General features: G+C 38.5%; 2 protein-coding genes across 2 annotated transcripts in view; both read right to left on the minus strand.

Annotated features, from left to right (window-relative positions):
• Positions 1-9896: 9896 nt before the first annotated feature.
• On the minus strand, positions 9897-18098 carry mfsd6a (major facilitator superfamily domain containing 6a). The gene is made up of 8 exons (XM_026235732.1): positions 17816-18098; positions 15898-16892; positions 14790-15388; positions 12843-12940; positions 12096-12257; positions 11911-12009; positions 10985-11262; positions 9897-10280 (listed from the first exon to the last, which is right to left on the minus strand). The coding sequence occupies exons 2-8, from the start codon at positions 16867-16869 to the stop codon at positions 10092-10094; spliced, it is 2397 nt and encodes a 798-aa protein (XP_026091517.1). The 5' UTR covers positions 16870-16892; positions 17816-18098; the 3' UTR covers positions 9897-10091.
• Positions 18099-21683: 3585 nt separating this feature from the next.
• Positions 21684-24644, minus strand: part of LOC113064593 (chondroadherin-like protein) — a 3422-nt gene continuing 461 nt past the window's right edge. Inside the window, exon 2 of the mRNA XM_026235437.1 lies at positions 21684-22887. Within this exon, the coding sequence (XP_026091222.1) occupies positions 21819-22887 (1069 nt within the window). The 3' untranslated portion in view covers positions 21684-21818. The remainder of the gene's footprint in view (positions 22888-24644) is intronic.

Genomic DNA, 24644 nt, shown 5'->3' on the forward strand with positions numbered 1-24644 from the left:
GCAAAGGATGCATTGGTGAGCAAGTGATTTAATGCTACATTCCTCTGAATTTGTTCCCATGAAGAAACAAACTCTTCTACATCTTTGTACGCCTGGAGGCGAGTACATTTTCAGCAAATTTTCATTTTTAGGTAAACCATTTTGGTAACACTTTACAATTGGGTTAACATTAGTTAACTACTTTAGTTTACATAAACTAAGCATGGACACCACTTCTACAGCATTTGTTAATCTTAGATCATTAATTTCAGCATTTACTACTGCATTATTAAAATCAAAAGTTGTGCTTGTAAGTTGTAAACATTAGTTCATGTGCTGTGAATTAACATGAACTGACAATGAACAACTGTATTTTTATTAACTAGCATTAACAAAGATTAATAAATAGTGTAATAAATGTATTGTTCATTGATTGTTCATGTTAATTAATACATGAACTAATTGAAACTTATTGTAAAGTGTTACCAATATATTTCTTTACATTAAATATTTACATTTTAATCACTGTATGTTATAAATGCTACCAGGCTACTATGTCACGTAATGTGTGACTCTTTCATTTTTGTTTTCGGAAATGCATGCTGTAATGTCAACACATTGCAAGACTTTTCGCAACTCACAATGCAGACGGCGTTCATGCATTGTGTGACAGTTCTTCTCGTCCCCAGACAGTAAACCCCACAGGAAACTCACTCATGCTCTCTTGAGTGCAAAATCCCCCCTGAAACCCACTTTAGTATACTGCTATACATTCCCCTTCATGCATCTCAGTACATTTACAGCATTGAATAAACACCTAAACCAACACCACAGCAGAATCTACCTATAAAACTTAAATAATGCTTTGTTTTCCCCCCCTTACACTAGTGTGAAAAATGTGCAAGCTGCATATTACAATGAAACATAATCATGAATCTAAAAGACTGGATCTTTAGATAGCGGGCCGCAACAGCAGCCTCCCATTCGCCTGAGCATCTTGAGCTATTTTGGGAAGGAGGCTGGGCACAGCGAACAGCCCCTGGGAGGAAGTGCGTGGTGCATGCTGTCATCCCCTACTTTCGTGTTGGTCTGTTCCTCTAAACTAAAGCTTTTCCAAGACATTTCCCATCTTATGTGACAAAAATGACAAGCGACCGCACCTTGCCTGCAATCACGGATCCTTTTACTGGGGTTTTGCAAAGCGTATCTGCTCTCAAGGGAATGTGATGATTTTCTGTGTTTTGCTATAACAGTTTCAGTCTTGAGGTCTGTCTTTCTCTAGTAAACAATGCATATAAAGCATCTCCATTCATATAGAAAACACTTGTGGAATGCTTAGCTTGAAACATTTACATGTTTTTGCAAAGGATCCAGTAACAAATCACACATTATTATATTCACATAGTCTTGTAATAAACATTGCGTGCTTGTATATATGTTGGCAGATCAAAATAACGATACATATATATACACACACACACACACCATACTTTTCTGGAAATAGGTGACCTCTAGCATAAACCTGCAAAACATGAGGAAAAAGAGACGGAGCGAGAAAGAAAAGGGAGGGTGGCAATGAAAAACAAAACAAAAATAAAACTAATATTCCTTTAATTTGCTCTGCCGATGCGAGTCAAGCATGTCTTCCTACTCAAACACACCCACACACACTTGGCCTCCCACGTATACATGCACATATACATAGGCACTCTGTGACGTGCAAACACATCCTGGTTTGAGTGTGTGTGTGTGTGTGTGCGCATAGGGGCCCCCTGCTCAGAGTGGGTGTTGTCATTGCAGGGAAGGGCTGCTGACAGGGCACGCGTGGGTTTGCGGTTTTTAATGGTTAAGCTGACAGTTACTCAGAAAATCCTCTTTCTTCCTTCTTTGGCTTGCAACTTCACGCTCGCATTCAGATTTCATTAATTGACTAGTTTTAATATGCAGAAGACAGTTCTGTCGATGATGCTTTGGTGAACTTTCATGGCTGGATTTAACAAATAAAGGTCATTCGCTATGAGTTTGAAGCTGCAATACGCAACATATATACACGCACATACATATTGCATATTGTAATAAAAATGTAATTTTTAATACTTTTGTGTTAAATTAATGTGCATTCCTTTGTTTATTTTTAAAGCTATCTGGCCAAACTGTAAACAACTCTATATTTATTAAGATATTGTCCCTTGAAATAGCTTTACAATTCTCAATTCATAATACAATTCAAGTAAATGATGCACATTTAGTGTTGCCATATCTACTGGACATCTACTGTCATGTCGGAGCAAGTTAAAGTCAACACGTTACAGGTCGCATATTCAACGAATAACTTTAGCATCCAGGACCAGAACTATGCAGCCGTGCCTCGATCTATCTTGTACAGTTTTGACCTGTATGGGCCTTCATAAGAACGGAGATACTGTCCGTACTGAACAAAACAAAACATATAAGCAGTGATGTGTGTCAGATTACCATGGTGATGTCGATGTTTCCACAGTGCGTGGATCCTGTATAGGGTGGCTTTTTTTGGCAGGATTAGGTGGCGTGCCGTTGGCGTGTTTTAAGATTGTGGATGTCACAAAATAACCCAAAGTGTGAAATGGATTACTGGCTGGAGCTTTAACCACAGATTATGTGACAGCGATTTACATGCAGACACACTTATGTCAATGCACACACACACACACACACACTCATGCAGATGCACAAATATTTGCCCGGTTATTAGCCCCCTTATGTCTGGTACAATGCAAGAACACCTTCATTGACCTTCAGTGCCCAATCACAAGCAGCTGGGGGCGAGTGTGTGGGCAAGAGTGACAGACAGAGAAAGATCATGACATCCTTGCTGAACTGTCAATGGCACAATAATGCCCACCTATTTTCATATTTTTTCCCATCGCTCACAGTTTGTGTTTAAATCACTAATGCAGAGTATTAAACAAACTCTTCCCTCAGTGAGATGATTTTCACTTGGCAGACGAGTAAAAACCTCATAGATTTCATTGAAGGAGTGACCCAAACCATGTCTAAGAACCAGAATATCGAAAAGACTTGGGCCAGTCATTAACCACCTAACAAAACCCTGTAGCTGCTGAATATGTGCTAAAAACCACTCAGAAAACCGTAGCCATCAAGTGTGCCACACACGGCTTGAAAAGTGAAGCTAAAACATGTTGATCGCCATCTGGTAGCTGGTCGCAGTATAGGCCAGGAACTCTGCCCACTTCATGTAAACGAATGGAAAGGGAGCCAAAAAAGGTGTAGGTAGTTCTTATCATACTGATATATGCTGAAGGGTTCATTTTTCTAATAACTTAAGTTTGCTTTCAGTTAGTTATTTGATGCTATAAAATTGGCCATGGTGTCCGGGTTTCGACGGGTCTGTGGGAGTTTGATAGCATGGCTCCACTTCACGATCACTACTGCGCAGACTCAGGCTCCAAATGAATCACTGTCAGACTCAGGCTCAAAAACGAATCACTGCTGTGCAGATTCAGGCTCCAAGTGAATCACTGTCAGACTCAGGCTCAAAAACGAATCACTGTTGCGCAGATTCAGGCTCCAAATGAATCACTACTGTGGCTCCAAATGAATCACTGCTGCGCAGACTCAGGCTCCAAATGAATCACTACTGTGGCTCCAAATGAATCACTGCTGCGCAGACTCAGGCTCCAAATGAATCACTGCTGGGCAGACTCAGACTCAAATGAATCACTGCTGCGCAGACTCAGGCTCCAAATGAATCACTGCTGCGCAGACTCAGGCTCCAAATGAATCACTGCTGCGCAGACTCAGGCTCCAAATGAATCACTGCTGCGCAGACTCAGGCTCCAAATGAATCACTGCTGCGCAGACTCAGGCTCCAAATGAATCACTGCTGGGCAGACTCAGGCTCCAAATGAATCACTGCTGGGCAGACTCAGACTCAAATGAATCACTGCTGCGCAGACTCAGGCTCCAAATGAATCACTGCTGGGCAGACTCAGGCTCCAAATGAATCACTGCTGGGCAGACTCAGGCTCCAAATGAATCACTGCTGCGCAGACTCCGGCTCCAAATGAATCACTGCTGCGCAGACTCATGCTCCAAATGAATCACTGCTGGGCAGACTCAGGCTCCAAATGAATCACTGCTGGGCAGACTCAGGCTCCAAATGAATCACTGCTGGGCAGACTCAGGCTCCAAATGAATCACTGCTGCGCAGACTCCGGCTCCAAATGAATCACTGCTGCGCAGACTCATGCTCCAAATGAATCACTTGTTCATTTTTCTATAGTGGAAGGAATTGGAGACATGACATCCATAGTTTTTTTTTCAATCTATGGTAAAAGCATGGTAACATGCTAAAAAAACAAAAAAACATTTTGCCAAGTTTTACATAATTTGATTACCAGAAAATGATCAGTACCATACTGCAACTTTGAACCGTAAATTTCTTTTTTCTTCACACAAACAATTATAGTCAAAATAAAATGTTTTGGAAATAATGTGCAAATACCCCCCTGGTATGCTTTCTTTAAAGGGTTAGTTCACCCAAATATTAAAATTATGTAATTAATAACTCACCCTCATGTCGTTCCAAACCCGTAAGACCTTCATTTATCTTCGGAACACAGTTAAAGATATTTTAGATTTAGTCCGAGAGCTTTCAGTCCCTCCATTGAAAATGTGTGTATACTGTCCATGTCCATAAATATAAAAAAAGCATCGAAAATACATAAATAAATAACAGCATAAATTTCAATGAAACTTTTCACGAAGTTTCAGGATGTGTTCATAAATGTCAGGTTTTTTCAACATTCTGAAAAAAAAAAGCACATTTATTTAGTTAATAACATCAGCCATATTTTTTCAGGAAATGTAGATTGATATTTTTGTCACCTCTAAAGCCCCCTTAAGACTAATGAAGTGAATTAATCACTTGAAATACATCAGGAACCTTTACCTGCAACAGTTTTGACATTTCAAAGGCTTTATCTCCACATGAAAGCTGCCGCATGCGACGTGAATAATCTGACATTTCTTCACGAACAAAGAACCGAGAAAGGAACAATGGAAATTCTGAGATCTGACAAACAAAAGACTCATTAGACAAGAGCAACATAATTAAAGATAATAAACTCAATCGCCCCTTTGAAATGCAGTAAACACATCAGGCGTGGTGATTATCATTTGGAGGCTTTGATGTTTGGCCCTTCAGCTTTGAGAAATGAGGCCCGTGAGGAAATGGCTCCGCCCACAACCCCGCCCACCACGCTGGAGGAAATCCTGACTCAATTAATCAGGCCGAGAAAATGAGACCTAATTTAAACGCGATTCAACACAGATTAACTCGAAACGAACTGAAACTCTGGCAAGCATCTCTGCAGAAACCTTTCCCTGAATTTAGCGTTATCTGAACATTCAGTGCATAGGTTTACACAGCCTTTAGTTGTCTTACTTGCATATGACTTCTTTGAAGACGTCAGTGGTCAGGATGGCCATTCAGCGAGACCTTATGAAGACACGTTTGCCTAGTTTTTAATCCCGTCCAAATAGTTCTTCCAATAATCCCTTTCCTCCGGCTGGATCTTCGCTTTGGGAATTTGAGAATAGGCGTTGCCTGCCCACACTCAGCTGCCGTGTGGGAACAGTGTGTAAGGGCCGCTGAAATCTTCACACAGCATGCCACACTATTCTCTGGATCAGCACAATCTCAGCTGGGGTTAGAATTAGAAACTGGCATACATTTCCCAGTCTGAACAATGCATGTCATTTTCTATCATACTTTTTCAGTGAAGCTAATTGAAAGTTAATCTTTAGCATGTTTAAATGTTTTCTGATCTACAAACCTGCATAAGAAATATTGTCACCGCATGTACTTCATTTTAGTGAAATGCTTGTAAACATTTTATCACAAACTTACCGCAAAAGGGGTTATACTGTGGTCCAAACTACCTTAAATCAATACCGGCAATACTACATAAAAAAAAAAAAAAAAAAATATATATATATATATAAAAGAACATGGTGATACCATAGTATTGCTTGTGACTGAGGAAATACATCAAAATGGTTTACTTTTATTATTCAGAAAAAGAAACCAGCTAGAGAACCTAAAGGCTAAATACTTAAGGCTCTTGTATAATGTTTTTTCCCCATGATTTAACGACCAAAAAAAATAAAAAAATAAAAAATTCCCACCATGAAACAAAACAAAACCGAACTGACCATAACTTCCTGAGATCTTCTGTCTTCCGTAGAGGACATTATATGTTAGTGAATTTCTCTTGAGAACTTACATGTCACATTTTCAACTCTGGACGTCCTGTACAGAGCACATTCAGGGCTTTTCAGAGATACCAAATGTTTGGAAGTTTCTCCATGAACACTCCCTCTCCTTTGTCTTTTAAAACGCCTGACATTCATTCAGTGATCAAATGTAACACTCTTCTGGAAATATAATAATATTTTGCAACTGTCATTTAAAGCAGACTCATTTTTAAACTATTTGTCATAAATCAACACTATCAGGAAAATGTACTGGGGTTTCAAATCAAAAGATGACTTTCTGTTCAGGACATTGATTTCATACATATCCGCTGTAGATGACATCAGGACTAACAGCATGTTTAAAACCCATTTTGGGAGACAACAAAAGAAGAGGGAAATAAATTATTTTTCAATATTCCTATAAAATATTCAAGATTATTTTGAAAATCTTTTGAAATATTACACTTCTTTTTTCCATTACATTGCCACAAGAGCACATTAATATGCAAGTTAGATATAGTAGATACATTGTATATGATGGGAAAACCCTCTTACGACCACTTTACACACATACTGCATAAAGAAAAATGGTTTATCAAATCACCCTGTAATATCATTCATAACATTGTTTGGCGCATAAGAAAAACATTCTGAACTATGTAATGACATGAAAAAATTCTAAATTCCAAAAACCTTTTTTCTGAGTCTCAGGAGTTTTTTAAATAATAATATAAAAAAAAAAAAAAAAAAAAAAAAAAAGGAAAAAAATATATCTGTACTAAACAAAAAAGGATAAAACAAAAGTCTTTATGAACAAAACCGACACAAAAGACAAAACAAAAAGGCAACATGATAAAACAAACCAAAACCAACCCCCAAATAAAACAAAACCAAATAAATAAAACCAACCCACACTCACAACGCCCCCCCCCCCAAAAAAAAACATACTAAAATGAAACATGCACTCAATGTTTCATCACATCAATCAATCACTCCTGTCAGAGACCAGCTGTAATCACCTGAAATCCATCCACACCACTCTCCCAGCTCGTGACTCGGCCCTTCCGATCCAAACATTTGTCAGATTTACTCCATAAACAAAAAACATGAGAAAAACGGGATTGAAAAAAAGACTGAACCAAATAGAAAATAAACTAAATTTACATCAAATAAAACTACAAAGCCAAAATAAAAGCACCAAGCAATAACAACCCCCCCCCAAAAAAAATAAAATAATAATAAACAAACAAATTGAAACCAAACAAAGCCAACCAAACCTATCACTGCTTCAGTACTTCAGTTTAGAAAACAAATATATTGTCACATACAGTATTGTTCAAAATAATAGCAGTACAATGTGACTATCCAGAATAATCAAGGTTTTTAGTATATTTTTTATTGCTACGTGGCAAACAAGTTACCAGTAGGTTCAGTAGATTGTCAGAAAACAAACAAGACCCAGCATTCATGATATGCACGCTCTTAAGGCTGTGCAATTGGGCAATTAGTTGAAAGGGGTGTGTTCAAAAAAATAGCAGTGTCTACCTTTGACTGTACAAACTCAAAACTATTTTGTACAAACATTTTTTTTTTCTGGGATTTAGCAATCCTGTGAATCACTAAACTAATATTTAGTTGTATGACCACAGTTTTTTAAAACTGCTTGACATCTGTGTGGCATGGAGTCAACCAACTTGTGGCACCTCTCAGCTGTTATTCCACTCCATGATTCTTTAACAACATTCCACAATTCATTCACATTTCTTGGTTTTGCTTCAGAAACAGCATTTTTGATATCACCCCACAAGTTCTCAATTGGATTAAGGTCTGGAGATTGGGCTGGCCACTCCATAACATTAATTTTGTTGGTTTGGAACCAAGACTTTGCCCGTTTACTAGTGTGTTTTGGGTCATTGTCTTGTTGAAACAACCATTTCAAGGGCATGTCCTCTTCAGCATAGGGCAACATGACCTCTTCAAGTATTTTAACATATGCAAACTGATCCATGATCCCTGGTATGCGATAAATAGGCCCAACACCATAGTAGGAGAAACATGCCCATATCATGATGCTTGCACCTCCATGCTTCACTGTCTTCACTGTGTACTGTGGCTTGAATTCAGAGTTTGGGGGTCGTCTCACAAACTGCCTGTGGCCCTTGGACCCAAAAAGAACAATTTTACTCTCATCAGTCCACAAAATGTTCCTCCATTTCTCTTTAGGCCAGTTGATGTGTTCTTTGGCAAATTGTAACCTCTTCTGCACATGCCTTTTTTTTAACAGAGGGACTTTGCGGGGGATTCTTGAAAATAGATTAGCTTCACACAGACGTCTTCTAACTGTCACAGTACTTACAGGTAACTACAGACTGTCTTTGATCATCCTGGAGGTGATCATTGGCTGAGCCTTTGCCATTCTGGTTATTCTTCTATCCATTTTGATGGTTGTCTTCCGTTTTCTTCCACGTCTCTCTGGTTTTGCTCTCCATTTTAAGGCATTGGAGATCATTTTAGCTGAACAGCCTATCATTTTTTGCACCTCTTTATAGGTTTTCCCCTCTCTAATCAACTTTTTAATCAAAGTACGCTGTTCTTCTGAACAATGTCTTGAACGACCCATTTTCCTCAGCTTTCAAATGCATGTTCAACAAGTGTTGGCTTCATCCTTAAATAGGGGCCACCTGATTCACACCTGTTTCTTCACAAAATTGATGACCTCAGTGATTGAATGCCACACTGCTATTTTTTTGAACACACCCCTTTCAACTAATTCAACTAATTGCCCAATTGCACAGCCTTAAGAGCGTGCATATCATGAATGCTGGGTCTTGTTTGTTTTCTGAGAATCTACTGAACCTACTGGTAACTTGTTTGCCACGTAGCAATAAAAAAATATACGAAAAACCTTGATTATTCTGGTTAGTCACATTGTACTGCTATTATTTTGAACAATACTGTATTTCTAGGTTTTTGTCTCATCCAAACACTGTGATTTCATAAATTGCATTGAAGTGAGTTCTGACACTTGGCAAAGCATTGTTGCAGGGTGTTATTGTGTTAGAGACAGCTAATCCCAGCGGAGATGAAGTGTGTGCTGCAAATAAGGAGTTTGATCCCACAGAAAGAGAGGAATTCGGAGAATAAAAACAAACGTATTCTTGTGCCTGCTAAAATGTTTGCTCAATATTTAAATCAAGCGTGTCTGATTATCACCAAGAACACAGCAAGAAATAATTATGGTCTGGTTTCTATGGGAACAGGAGACGACTGCCCTCCAGTGTTAGCTAATCATCGACTAGGTCAAGCGGACCAGATGAGGATCTATTGCTGGTGTCTTTAAATGATGAGAAAGGTGCTCAGTGACACATGCAAAGATAAAAATACAAGAAAATCCCCTTGCAAAAATCTCTCTTACACCTACATCTCAAGTCAGAGGTGAAAGTGTGATAAAGAATGTCCCTGTTATTCCCAACAACGCAATGACGTCAACGTTAGTTAGTGGAATTAATACGCTTTTTCCTTTTTAAAATTCACTCTTAGTGTTTCCGAAGGAATATATTCTCAATTATAGGACTCATAAAGTGCAATTGTAAATTGGCAAAACGTCCAGGCACCGCTGCCCTCTACAGGTCGAAGAAAGTAAAAAAAAAAGGCACAAGTTACAGTTTAAAATCTTCCAGGCTTTATTTATAGAATGTGCAAAACACCTGGAAATAAGTTAAAAATCATACAAAGGCCACATATACAGTAAAGTTCTTTTCTCTTCCTTGTATTTTCTCACTTAGTTCATAAAAACCCTTCACAAAAGAAAACAAAATCACTGTGTGAAGAGAAAATACACACGGTTTGTGCCATCAGCTGTTCAGATGTAATACAGGCTGTGGGTCCTGTGTTGGGAATTCCAGCTGTGCGGTGGGGCTTGGGGCCCCGGGGTCCTCCTGGGACTGGAGCCCGCTGGGAGGGCTCTTTTGCCGTGCAGCATCGCCAAAGATGGGAGGTGATTGGTCGCCTTCTCGAGAGTCTGAGGGGACCTCATCTGTGCCCTAGTTAGAAAAATAGTCCGTTTAATTGAGCAGTTTCATATATTTCACCAAAATTCATTTGGTGAACTTATTTGACACAAAAGGCATGCCGAATATTTTATAAACAAAAATGCATCTTTTTTTCTTAAGTTAGTTAAATTGGAGCATGTTTACTAGCATTCAAAAGTATGAGGTTAGGAAGATTTTCTTTTTGTTTTTGAAAGTCTCTTACGCTCACCAAGACTGCATTTATTTGATACACTAAAAACACACACACACACACACACACACTATATAGTCTTTGGAAAAAAATAAAAAATAAATAATGGCTCAGTACACAAGTAAACTACACTGAAGAATTTTCCCACCAGCTATTTACACAAACTGACAAAACCTTTGTGATCAGACGAAACGTTTAGTTACCTGAATTAATCAGCATCTGAACAATGAAAAATCAACCAACTCTCTAGATAAAATATTCACATTAGAATATTTTGTGCCAAATGTTGTTAAATGAGGGCGGAAATTGTTGAAATACTCTGTAGATTTGTGGCGGTTTCAAGATATTTCAGAACTAAATCAACGTATTCTCACCTTTCTGCCACAGAATGCATGAAAAAGAGAGAGAAAACACACACAACAACAACATAACACTATTTTGAAGACCTTTAGATACACATTCATATTATTGATCACCATCGTCCTCTTAGTTTCTTCTGCGTTACCTGAAGGCGCTGGATCTCAACATGGGTCTTTGCTATGATGACCATCTCTCTGATTTGGTAGAAGAGGAGAGCGACTGTAACCCACGGAGAGCCGGAGGGAACCCAAGCTGGTTTGTTCAGATCCTCCTGCTCTTCCTGGTGCCGTGTTTTCCGAGCCGGAAGTTTGGGTTCGTGTCGAGCGGGTGCAGGCGCGTCTGTTGTGTTCTGAACCAGGTCAATAGTAGCAATGGGAACAGGACTGGACGCGATAGGAATGTTCTCTGCTAGCATCTTGTCCTCTGCGGGGTAAAAAAAACATTATATTGAAGGAGACTTGTTCTACGTTCTGTTCATGTGTGAATGAAAATACTTCTCATAGTTTAAATAAACTATCCATTATTGGCGCTTTTAAACTGGCAACTTAAAACAAGAACAAATCAGAAAATCATTTGAAAGAAAACAACTTCTGCATTAAAATTAATTGGACTTATCGGAGACAACATTTTAGTTTGTTTGCGCACATTTCACGATACACAGGTCATGTAAAAAACCTATCATTATTTGGAAAACACAGCAGATTCTGCTACTATTTTGAAAACAATTAAATACACTACTGAAAATGTGAGTATATTTTATTATACTTACACTATTATATACTTGTATTGAATACACAAAGTGCAAAAAAGGCAAAAAACATCATGAACGCAACAAACCATGAACCAAACTTAAACAAAAAGAGCAAAAACTAACAGATAACAAAACAATAAAAAAGTCAACTGAATTGAAAAACCCAAAATACAACAAAATCAATCAGAAGTGAACTGAGCGGAATAGACAAAAAAAAGCTAAATGAACCCCACTCAAACCCGAAAAGAGAAACAAAACTCGCAAACTAATCAAAATCTTATTTTAAATGAATAAGCAATGTACAAGATCTTGTAGCTCACCTTTTTTCTCATTCTGGCCAGTGATGCACATAATTAAAGAAAAGATGAGCAAAATAACAAGTGAGGTCATTCCTATTCCCCTGAATGTTTCGGCAGCACCTGAAAAATAAGACAGCCTCTTGTTTATACACACACTGGGATTCATTTTCTCATATCATTACAAAAACAATGGGTATTGTTCATACCAAAATAGTTGACAAATACCCCGCCGGCCATCGCCCCACAGCCCCTGCCCAGCCCGAGGTGGAGACCCTGCAGGATGCCCTGAGCGGATGTCCGTAGCGGCGGAGGTACAGCCGCGCTCAAATATGAGATACACGCCGCCCACACGGACGCATGCGTTATGCCTGCGCAGATACACAACTTTATTATTCAGCATAACAAGGCTTAGAGGAATAGTTCACCCAAAAATACAATTTGCTGAAAACTTGACACACCCTCGGGCCTTCCAAAATGTAGATAAGTTTGCTTCATCAGAACAGAATTGAAACGGTTTAGATTTACATCACTTGGTTGCTCACCAACTGATTCTCTGCAGTGAATGGGTGCCGTCAGAATGAGAGTCTCATGACATGATAATGTATGTGTCTAAGCTTGGACTTCCAAGTATATATAGAGAGAAGGCAGCTAACGAGTCTATAACAGTATACGGACACGTGTCTTTGAACAGATGAGAACGTCTGTAATGAATGTAAACCGACTCGCTCCAGGTCTTCATTCCAGTGAGTGGATGGTATTCTCTCTTTAAATGAATCTACATGCTTGTTCTCTTCTTGATTGTTTTGAAAGGGCGGGGGAACTGACAACGTCAAACTGACTTTACTTCCTGGCCGTTCTTTGTTCTGCACACATCACTGTACTTTTATGACTGAATCTGATGGTTTCTAGTATTGTGCACACACAGACCACGATGCTTTAACCCAGGATTATACCTTGCAGCACTTCCATGGGCAGCACGGTCCAGGCATTCTTCAGATACGAGATATAGAGGTAGCGTGCTGTGTTGCAGGCCAGGCCGATGTACAAAACTCTGACAGAAAAAGCACAAGACGCAGTTATAAAAAATAAAAAAAATACATGCATGAATCACGAAACATCTCAAGAACATGTCAGACTCATGTTTCACCCCTTTAAATATAAAAGGAGAAAAAAATGATTTTGACATTTGAAAGAAAATTGATATTAAAGAATGATTTTTAATTCATTGTTAATTCAAAACAAACATAAATAATATAATACATTAATATAAAATCTTTTTTTTCTAGCTACAATACATAAAAACATTAATGACCCTAATATAATGGTTAATGGTCCCCCAAATCATTTCAATTTTTATGCAAAATAAAAGTTTTCTCTGAACTGCTCTCTGCGTTTCATGATGACTAAATAAATTAACTTCCTCTGTGCTGTAAAACAAGCAACCAAGTTGCATAGTCATATCGCAAAGATCATTCCAGCTTCTGCAGGTCATCTTTTAAAAATAAGTCTATAAAACATAGAAATGTCGAACAGGAAGTTCTTTAAATTTTTACAAGAAGCTGTAAACCAGTCAAGGAAGGATGACTTATGAATTCATTCTGCTGTCAGTCATTTAGTCAAAATAGTGCTCTGTAAATTAAAACAAATAATTCAACTTGAAAACCAAAGAGCATTAATGTTATGATCTTTGTAAAAGGAGCCACACAGTGGACACTGTAGCTGCTGTGCAATGCTATCTGGACTTCTGCCACTGCTGACAGAAAAAGGCTTTGTACTCTTGAACCAGGCTTTTCAACCAAACAATGCCTCGCTGATCCCAGTGCAGACATACAGAGTCGCATGACAGCGCCACGCACAAAGACTCCCTGATTCAAGGTCAGGATCAAATGTGCTGGAGTCACATGGTGCAGTGAGACAGTGTGGGTTACCTGGACAAGTCTAGCCTGTGACTGGAATAAACTACTATGATGGCTCGTTTCTAAACCCCTGGGCGGCATACGTAAGCAGCGACTTTCCAAAAAGTAGCATCCTAACTGAAAAAAACCTTATGTGACTTGAAACACTGACAGTTGATGTTAGCATGTGGCTAAGCTAACAGCCTGACACACCAAGAACAATGGCAACAAAACGTAGCATCTACATCAGGGTGGGCTTTTTTGATTTAGGGCAGTGAGTAAATAACTAGTAACCATACCGAATACACAGGCAATGCTACCTTTAAACATTGTTCAATATGAAGAATCTTCTAAAGAAACTTGACTTTTGTGCCTACTTTTTGGAAACACATTTGTTTAGACTGAACATTGTACTTTATGCAATGTGTATTTCCTTAATGACTAAAATAGTTTGTAGAAGCCTTCAATACAGATGGTAAATATTTTTTATATTTGGGTGGGGGGGGGGGGGGTGACTAGACATAGTCTCAGAAAAATGGTTGCAGGAATCTAATTTATAGAAACTCATGAGACATGAAAATTTCAACCCATTACTTTTCAAGATTACTCCAGGACTTATTTCATGTATTTTTATATCAAATAAAAAAACTAAGTGTGGTAAAAAAAATAAATTGTCTATAACTTAATATTTTTGAGCATTATCAACTCTGATTGATAATTAAAGCCCAAATGGTCTTCTTTCCAAAGACACAAAATTATGTGTGTAACAAACATAAGTAAGGAACTGTTGGAATTTTAATTTAGGTAGAGCTCTTTCAGCTGTGAGTCTCATGATGGGGGTCTGGTTAACAGGTTAAATGGTATTTAAGTCAACTGAATAACTGAACAAAGCAAAATACAGCTGAACTGAACCGGACCAAGATTCAGATGTGAATCTAGATTCAGAACCGAACTAGACCATTCAAAGCCCCCCACCATGCCGACAAGGAATCACAGGAACCTCACCTGATGTGTCCCACCAGTTCGATGAATTTATGGCTGGTAAAATAGGCAGCAAGCTCTGACACGTGACTCAGGACAGAGCAGACACCAAACAGCGTTGTGGTTCCTGTCAGATCCTGTAAATGCCAGTAAAGGAAAGTGAACACAAACCCATAGCCGAAGCCCATGAACCAGGCCACGAATAACACAGTGCTGTACTGTACGCCACACAGCAGTCGCATCAAGTCCCAGAAGTGGAACTCCTCGACTTGGACAATTGTTGGGGTCTCGGAGCTCTCCATTCCATGGGAACCGCTAGGTTGGGTGTTTTGCTGCTGGTTGCCAACCTCGTTTCCTTCAATCGTGTTTTGGTGCTGAACGTCGAACTTAAACTGGGTGGCGACGATCAAAGCTATTCCCATTAATACGCCAAACACAATGAAGGCAGTGTGGTAGTTCTTGTAATTTTCCATGAAGCATTCATTGTTGCCGATGACAAGGTTAGTGCTAGTGTGATCGATCCAGATGCCGACACAGAGCATGGCTATACCCCAGCCTAGAGATCCCCACATGCGCTGGAGACCATAGCGGTCACGGTGTGCACCCAGATATTGTAGCGTCACCTAAATCCAAAAAAATAAAATACATTTTAGACTCAAATAACCTCTTTTTCTACTAAAATGGAGTTAGAACTGGTGCTGGAAGATCTAACAACCTCTCTCATGACAGGGTTACCACTGATTTGAAAGCTAAACAATAATGTAACAGTCATTCCTACATTCAGGCACCTGTTTTCCCTGAATAAAGGCCACATTTTATATGGCATATAATGAATATTCCAATTTTCCCAGGATTGACGCTATGTTCAAATGCTACCCTAAGCCTAAGAACATAGATTTGCTTCCAGAATGGGAACTGGCTCAAGCACCAACGCCAGTAGTCTTACATTGGAAATGGGACTGTAGCTTGTCTAACATTTAATTCAATGGAAGCATTGTCTAATCTCTCTTATGGAGTCCTGCTTATTCAAATCTTTGGTTCGAGGTTTCAAGATACATGGCCTATGAAATGGACTCTACTAACTGATCTGCCTTGAATTTATTTTAAGAAAAAAAAAAAAATGGTTACATACTGTATCCACAATGGTAATGGCAGGAGCGCTGAAAAACTCGCCGATGATGACGACGAGCAGAATCAGCAGAAAAATGGCATGAACCTGGTCCTTGTTGTATTCAGGAGGTTGGTTCGGTTTGGTTGCAGTACTTTGAATAGTGCTGCTAGACGTGGTGTTTGGGGCTGATGTTGAGTCGAAGGAGCTTGGCTCGGGCCTTGTGGTGGTGGTTTGGTCAGATTGGGTTGTGTTAGCGAATTCATCAGGTGCCACTGTGAAACTGGAGTTGGAATCCCGTTTGAATCTGTGTTCAGAGTTGTAGCCTGAAGACTGAATGGAGGAAAGAATGGTTCGCCATTCTGGTTCGAGTCTAATCAGATCCCTGCGGCGTCTCATATGATTTGAGGTCGGGATGGAACTGGTGTTGAGGTAGAATGTCTCGTTAGATGTGGTAGTGTGGACAGTCGGTACCATAGCTGTGGTCGTCAGGAGGTTCTCCTCTTTACACTTCATGTCCGCTGGCTGCACAATGCCAATCCCAGAATTGAAGAGGACCCAGCATAACATTGAGAACAATAAGACTGCTTTACCTTTCTTGAAACGATCTGCGACGATGCCCCAAAAAGGAGCGCTGCAGAACTCAATGAAATAACGAATTCCCACTAGGAGACCACTTTGGGTGGGATTCATACCCAGCTGCTTGTAGTACAAAGCAAGAAGTGGATGGAGCGACCCATATGCAGCATAAAAGAACAAATAAAACACTTTTGACACAAGCAAGTGGCGGTTGACCCGTAGGAACAATCGTTCACAGCAGCTCATGTCGTGTTGAGTAGATGGAGTTGGTACTGTGTCGTCGGGTACATTGTCCACAGATGATTGCGAAGGTTGATCTGATTGAATCTCAAGTGACAGACGGTCGAAACGCTCGAGGTGTCTCCTCTTCAGCTCCTCTTCATCATCAGTTAAGATGGCTACACGGTCGTCAGCCATCTTTGCTGGGGTGCTTAATATTTCTAAAGTTGGGTTAAAGATAATGTTAATATAGAACTGTTGAGCATGTGTTAAAAACTTCATACAGCTCGACTGGAAACATATGTACATAAGGGTCAATTCTGATTTCAGTATGACTTTGACAGCAAAATAATTGCACTGAAAAACGGGGGTGGGGGGAGTTACAGATCTTAACAGAGAACTGACAATTTAATAAAAATAGAAAACATAACATCAAAACACTTTACAGGATAATTATGGCATTAAAAACTCGTATATTAACACTGTTTTGCATGTGAAGTCTGGCATATACTAAATTCTATTCTTACTATTACTATACTATCCACAATATCAAATGTTATGTATGCTTGGAATACCCAGATGATCTACTACAGTTGACAAAATAACCATGTTCATTTCCAAAACAATAACGTGATGACGTCACGTGACAGTAATGTAGCACCACTATATTAAATTTCCATTGGAGCATACTGGTTAGTATTTCACATATTATATTTTAAAAAGTTAGCAGTGTAAGTAAGATTGTATGCTGTGCAGAGTACTACTTTACTTTACAAAAGTGAACACTAACCATGATGTAGGCTATACTGCTAAATGACGTAATGAAAGTTTATGGCGCGCCTGTCTAAAACTGTCCTACTTTTACGGAAGTATCAGCGCTTCCTTTACTGAGATGCCATTTAATAAAGATAGCCTGTATATTTATGCGGCAATTTCTTTTAGATATATATAAAAAAAACACTTTACTTACTAGAATCTATACGACTAAAACAGGAAGACGAGACACAAAAGACTTCTTATATTCAAGAAATGCAGGAAATGGAGAAGAGAAGTCCATATCAAGCAAATGTTAAGCATATAACCATTATATTTACAGTAGAATACGAGTAGGCATGTTATATGAAAACAGGCATTGTGTATTTACCTGTAACGTTCGTCCCGATAGTTTCAGGTGAGTCGCTTACTTTGGAACAGACGCGCCTCGATGAAGTTGATTTTCTTCCATATCCAGTGAGTGTTTGTTTACTGGACCGTGTTTTTGTCTACCGGCTTTTCTGTCAGTTTAAACAGATATTTTCTCCCTTATTTGATGCATTGTCGAGGCATTTTTGTTGCTTGGTGGCGAGAATCCAGCGTTCACCTGCTCACAAAACGACTTGGGTCTACCTCATGAAAATTAATTAGGTGATGACGTTGCTCGCTTGGTCTTCTTTTGCCGAAGGCGTGGCTTTTGAATAGCAACGCGCTGACGTTGCAGGATATCCAGCGAGGGCTTGTTACTTGAATATTAAGTAGGTGAAAATAAGGTGGTCTAATGGGAAAGAAAGGCTCTTGAATATTATTATTGTGCATCAGATATATATTTATTTTAATTAACAATAACATGAACAAACATTATTAAAATGATTTTTGTTGTGCTTCATCATCCCAGTTGGGCGTATCTGTTGATTTGCACAGTCGAAAACAACCTGTTCCCCAACTCTTCTTTGTTCAGGTTAAACCGTTTCACTTCGTTGAAAATAAAATGGTTAAACATGCGCATCTTTCGCACCCTCCCTGAGCAACATGCTTTGTGGAAAGTGGCAAGTTGGTTTTATTTTATGAATGAATAAATATCCAAGTATGCATTCAAGTTCAGTTGGCTTTGGACTAAAACAAAAAGCAGAAGGGCTTATTGAAAAATGCTAATTCATTCTCTCTTCATTCTTTCGCTTTACATCAGGAATATTTATTTCCCCGGCAATCGCAGTGAACAAAGCAGCGCAACTCTTGAACTTGCAGCTTGCAGCACACACCTTTAATCAATTAAACCATATAGCCCTTTGAAGTGTAAGCTATATCAATTTGCATGTATATTAGTTTTTTTTTTTTTGCCAGCTGCTATTTGCACTAAGCCATCGCAACTGCCGTCCACTCAACACTCATACAAAAAAGACAAAAAAGACTCGAACTTCAGAATGCTGTTTATAGATTTCAGTTCAGCATTCAACACTATCATCCCTCAACAGCTCATTTACACACCGATCCAACTGGGGCTCAACACTTCGCTGTGCAACTGGCTCAGACTTTCTGACTGGAAGACCTCAGACAGTACGGGTCGGCAACAACACATCCAGCACCATCACACTGAACACTGGGGCCCCCCAAGGATGTGTGCTGAGCCTCCTCCTCTTCACTCTGCTGACCCACGACTGCACACAGTCACACAACTCCAACCTCTTTATTAAGTTTGCGGATGACACGACTGTGGTGGGTCTCATTAGCAACAGAGATGAAACCAACTACAGTTGCGAGGTGAGCCGCCCAGCCGGGTGGTGCAGTGACAACAATCTCTCTCTGAACGTGGAGAAGACGAAGGAGATTGCTGTAGACTTCAGGAGAGTGCACACACAGCATGCTCCTCTGACCATTAACAGTGCAACTGTGGAGAGAGTGAGCAGCACTAAGTTCCTGGGTGTGCACATCACGGAGGACCTCTCCTGGACCGACAACACTGCAGCACTACCAAGAAAGCACAGCAACGTCTCTACTTCCTCCGCAAACTGAGAAGACCCAGACCACCAGCCCCCATCATGTGCACCTTCTACAGAGGCACCATCGAGAGCATCCTGTCGAGCTGCATCACTGTGTGGTATGGCGCATGCAACGCATCCTGTCGTAAGACTCTGCAACGCATAGTGAGAGCAGCTGAGAAGATCATTGGTGTCTCTCTCCCATTCCTCCAGGACATATACTGAACCCGTTTCACATGTAAAGCCCTCTGCATCACAGATGATCCCAGCCACCCATCACACAACTTCTTCAGTCTGCTGCCATCAGGGAGGAAGCTGAACTCACTCCTGAACTTGCCCCCCCTCACCTCTTCTGCCCCAGTCACCACAGAACTGTCCACTGTTTCTCTTCTTACACAAACACACAAAAATAGCTAATTATTGCCATCTTGTGTAAACTTGGAGGACTTCAATGTTCATTTCAACATATATGGTGAACATTAAACATTTCAGCATTCATTTCATGTTCATTCATCTTGGAACTATTTCTCTTCGCAGAAAGTTTGTTAATTACAAGTGCGTGTATACTGTGTGGGGTGATGCGTGTGAAGGCTACATACACAGAGATATTTTATTTTCAGAATTAGATCTCCTGCCACGTGTCAGTTCATGTGATTAAATAGAACGGTTGAATAAAGATAATAAATAAATTAAATTATTAATACATATACACTACCAATCAAACGTTTGGAATCAGAATGAGTTTCATATGCTCATCAAGGCTGCATTTATTTGATCAAAAACACAGGGAAAAAATTAAATATTGTGAAATATTATGATGTTAAATAAGATTTTTCTATTTTAATATACATTAAAATCCAATTTATTCCCAATTTAATCATTCTGATATGCTGTTTTGTTATCAAATATATATATATATATATATATATATATATATATATATATATATATATATATATATATATATATATATATATATATTTTTTTTTTTTTGGAACCTGTGATACTTTTTTAGGATTCTTTGGTGAATAAAAAGTTAAAAAGAGGAGCATTTATTTAAAATATAATTTTTAAATAATTTTTAAAAAGTTTTATTAATCAAAGAATCCCGAAAAAAGTATCAGTTTCCCAAAAAATTTTTTGCCAACACAACTGTTGCCAACATTGATAATTCTATTAATAAATCATCATATTAATGATTTCTTAAGGAACATGTGATACTTTTTTACTAGAATAATGGCTGATGGAAATCAGCTTTGCATCACAGAAATAAATTATAAATTATATTTTAAAGGACATTAAAATAGAAACCATTATTTTTGTAAAAAAAATTTTTTTCTGTATTTTAAATAAATGCAGCCCTGATGAGCATAAAAGACTTCGCTAGAAACATTACAAATCTTACTGATCCCAAACTTTTGAACAGCAGTGTATATAAATAAATATACATAAAACATATAAATATATATAGGCCCAAATAAGTTTCTTTATGACATTTTCATTCCTTTTTCTGTATTTAAGTCATACTTGGAAGAAACATTTTAGACTTTGAATCCACCATGATATTTAATAAATTTTTTACATTTGTTTTTTAAATTTTTTATACCAATTATTAAGAACTTAACAGAGTTTCTGTGGTTTTTAAGTCTTAATTTGCCCTTAAGTTAAGTCTTAAATTCATAAAGTCAAGACATTAAATTTTGCATGCACTGCAAATAATTAATTAAATAAATAAAAAATCGCCATACATTTTTCAATACAAATATCATAACATTTTAATTTACTTGAGATGCAAATTGAACACAACAAGTCTTGTTTTTCTGAGAAACTGAACGAAATTAAGCCAATTTATTCTTAAAACAAAAACAAACTTCAGTCAATGGGGTTTGGAAACTTGTTATCCATTTGTTTTAGGCTGACATTAAAACTGACAAATATATGATTAATTTTTGATCAACTTTTCATAATAAGCTTTGCAATGATTTGTATCGTAAAAAGTCCTATAAAAACAAACTTGAGTTGAATTGAAAAACTTGAATAGAAACGATTTTATGTCATTTTGCACATCTCAAGTAAATATTTATTGATTTAAGACAAAATTATTGACGAAGAGAATTCCTTTTTTGCAGCGTGACCAGAAGGTACAGTAAAAGTCATTTTTATATTCTATTGTTTGGGAGCAGAAATATTGAAATATGAAATAACATTGAAATAAAAAGCAACCGAGGTCTGTTTCGAGATTATATTTCCAAACTTTGAAGTGTTGCGAATACAAGACATTTATATTTAGAGAGCATGTATTGTGATGTATTCTGTACTTTGTCTTAAAAAGTCTTAAGTTTATCTTCAGAAACCCTGAATATATATACAATATCATGCAATATTAATGTTCCTTCTTGCACTATCGCCATTGGTTCAGTCTTGCGATGCACACGCCAACTCGCCAACTTCCGTCCAATGCTTCTCTTTGTTCTTTTTCTTCCTTTTCTTCTCCGCCATGACGATGGCAGCCACAACAGTGATGACCACCGTCATGGTGATGACCAGGACAGTAACCATCTCTGCAGTGCAGAACTCCTCTTTCATCGTGTAGTTTCTGTCACTTTCGTCCAAATTCACGCAGGTGAGGTTGTCGTAGTCATCCAGGAACAGCCGCTTGACGTTACAGAGCTTCTGGAAGACTCGCTGCAGATCGCAGTCGCAATCCCACGGGTTTCCTTGGAGCATTATGTGAGTGCTGTACGTGTTGAGACTCAGGAAGGTCTTGAACTGAATCGTGGAGAGGTTGTTGTTGGTGAGGTCCAGTAGAGCGAGACTGGTCAATGGCGAAAGCACGCCGACGTCCAAGTAGTGTATCTGGTTGTGATGTAAATTCACGACTTCGAGGTTTCGTAACATGGAAAAGATGCCATTTTTGAGAACCGTTAAATTGTTCGAGTTGAGTTGGAGCTGGCGTAGGGTACTCATGGACCCAAACGCCCTCGTCTTGATGGTCTCTATAGCATTATGGCTGAGGTTGAGTCTTTGGAGGGCGTCAAAGTGGACGAAACAACTGCTGTCCAAGCTGGCCAATCGGTTCTCAGCCAGTGACAGATCTCGAAGGGAACCGAGACCCCGTGAAAATCCTTCACCCAGGAATGAGATTCGGTTTCGGCTCAGGTCCAACCTCAGCAGTCCTTCTAGAAGAGAGAACACTCCGTCGGCTAGCATGGCGATCATGTTGTCGTTCAGGAGCAGGACGCGAAGTCTTCGTACGCTGTGGAAGGCTTGAGGATGGATGGCACTCAGGTGGTTGAGGGACAGGTCCAGTTGTTCGGTGAAGGGTGGAAGCGTGGTGGGCACGTGGGTGAAGTTGCTGCTGGTGCAGTTGGCGATTTTGAGCTCCAGGTGGCAGGTGCAGTCGTAGGTGAAGTTGTGGATCATGGAAATGGACTGGACCTCGAGCACCAAGGGAAGCACGAACAACAGATGCATCCTGGAGGTTCTGCAGGGAAACAAAGACACGGGATTTTCAGATATCCCAGTTCTAAACCAAGTGGTTAAATATCTGGGAGATTATACAGTATACACCATTATAGATTATTTAAAGCATTAACTTGCATATCAAATAGGATGAAAAAACTTTTACCATATTTTCCGGACTGTAAGTCGCACTTTTTTTCATAGTTTGGCTGGTCCTGCTACTTATAGTCAGGTGCGACTTATTTATCAAAATTAATTTGACATGAACCGAGAGAAATTAACCGAGAGAAATTAACCAATAGATAACATTACCGTCTACAGCCGCCAGAGGGCGCTCTATGCTGCTCAGTGCTCCTGTAGTCTACACTGAAGACATAGAGCGTCCTCTCGCGGCTGGAGACGGTAATGTTATCTCTTGGTGCTTGGTTCTAAATAAATGCGACTTATAGTCCAGTGCGACTTATCTATGTTTTTTCCGTCATCATGACGTATTTTTGGACCGATGCGACTAATACTCAGGTGCGACTTATAGTCCGAAAAATACGGTAAATCATTTCAAACATTTTCACACACTGCTTCATAGAGCTTTTTCTTAATTTTTTTATGGGCGGATCTTAGGTGTGGGCAGAAAGACTCCCCTGACCGCTTCACTAACGCTAGCTAGCAAGTTTTATTTGCTTGTTTTTTAACAATGACTGGATAAAAATGCGATTTTATCTGAATATGTAATTTCACTCACTGTCCGGGACCGCAATTGTTATTTGAAAATGTTAACTTTAACTAAAGCAACCAGATTGACCAACTCGTACACATAACAACAATAATAAGAAGAATAGTAAATACTGTATATTATATAATATTAATAATACTAATAATATAATACTAATTTTATTTCCAGGTTTTTCTTATTAAATGATGAAAAGTTTGAAATAAAAAAGTATTTAACACCACGAGCATGGTTGTGAATTGTTTGAGTATATGCCATATATTACAGTTAGTATTTTATTATAATCCTTAAATTCTATATAATTAAATATAACATTTACAGTTTATATATATATATATATATATATATATATATATATATATATATATATATATATATATATATATGTGTGTGTGTGTGTGTGTGTGTGTGTGTGTGTGTGCGTGTATATATATATAATAATAAATAATTATAAAAACTAAATAATAATAATAATCTATATGATCTAATCTATAATATTATTTTCTGTATAACTTTTTATTCTTTCAATTTTTATCCGATTACATGAATACTTTTAGGTGAAAATGCTACAAAAATGGTTCTTTATTACAAACTAATCTGAATCTGAATTGTTATTTCGATGCACTGTGATATAGCATTAATGTCATTGTATAATGCACAACAATCTATTGTGTCACTCTGCTACATTTTTCCATCATCTGCTTCTGTTAGGTCGTTAACAAATTGAACTGTGGACTCAGCATGGGTTTCTGGAGCTTTTTCATACTGTTTTCCAGTATATAAACCGTGTAAGCAGACAGTCCATACACGACAGCTATATGTTTGGCTGCACTTGATGTTTGCGTACAGGTGAGCAAACGAATGCTCGAAAGCCTGTTATACAATTACAGGTCAAGGGTGGTTTAGTTCATGCAGGAACTTTACTAAATAAGCCTTGAACTTATGTTTATTTGATCAAGATCATTCTTTTAGGTTAAATTTTATAGGAATGTATAATCAAAAGTTAAGCAGCCAGTCACTATTTCCTTTTTCTATCACTAACTAATTTTAAA

Source organism: Carassius auratus, chromosome 47 (assembly GCF_003368295.1).
Source record: "Carassius auratus strain Wakin chromosome 47, ASM336829v1, whole genome shotgun sequence".
Classification (NCBI taxonomy): domain Eukaryota; kingdom Metazoa; phylum Chordata; class Actinopteri; order Cypriniformes; family Cyprinidae; genus Carassius; species Carassius auratus.

What these genes read in the sequence shown, in the direction of transcription:
- mfsd6a (XM_026235732.1), bottom strand. Translation starts at nt 16,869, where the DNA reads ATGGCTGACGACCGTGTAGCCATCTTAACTGATGATGAAGAGGAGCTG. An exon ending in GAACTGGTGGGACACATCAG is followed by an intron (nt 12,941 to 14,789) that starts GTGAGGTTCCTG and finishes TTTTTCTGTCAG; the next exon opens with AGTTTTGTACATCGGCCTGG. An exon ending in GCCCATGGAAGTGCTGCAAG is followed by an intron (nt 12,258 to 12,842) that starts GTATAATCCTGG and finishes GTATCTGCGCAG; the next exon opens with GCATAACGCATGCGTCCGTG.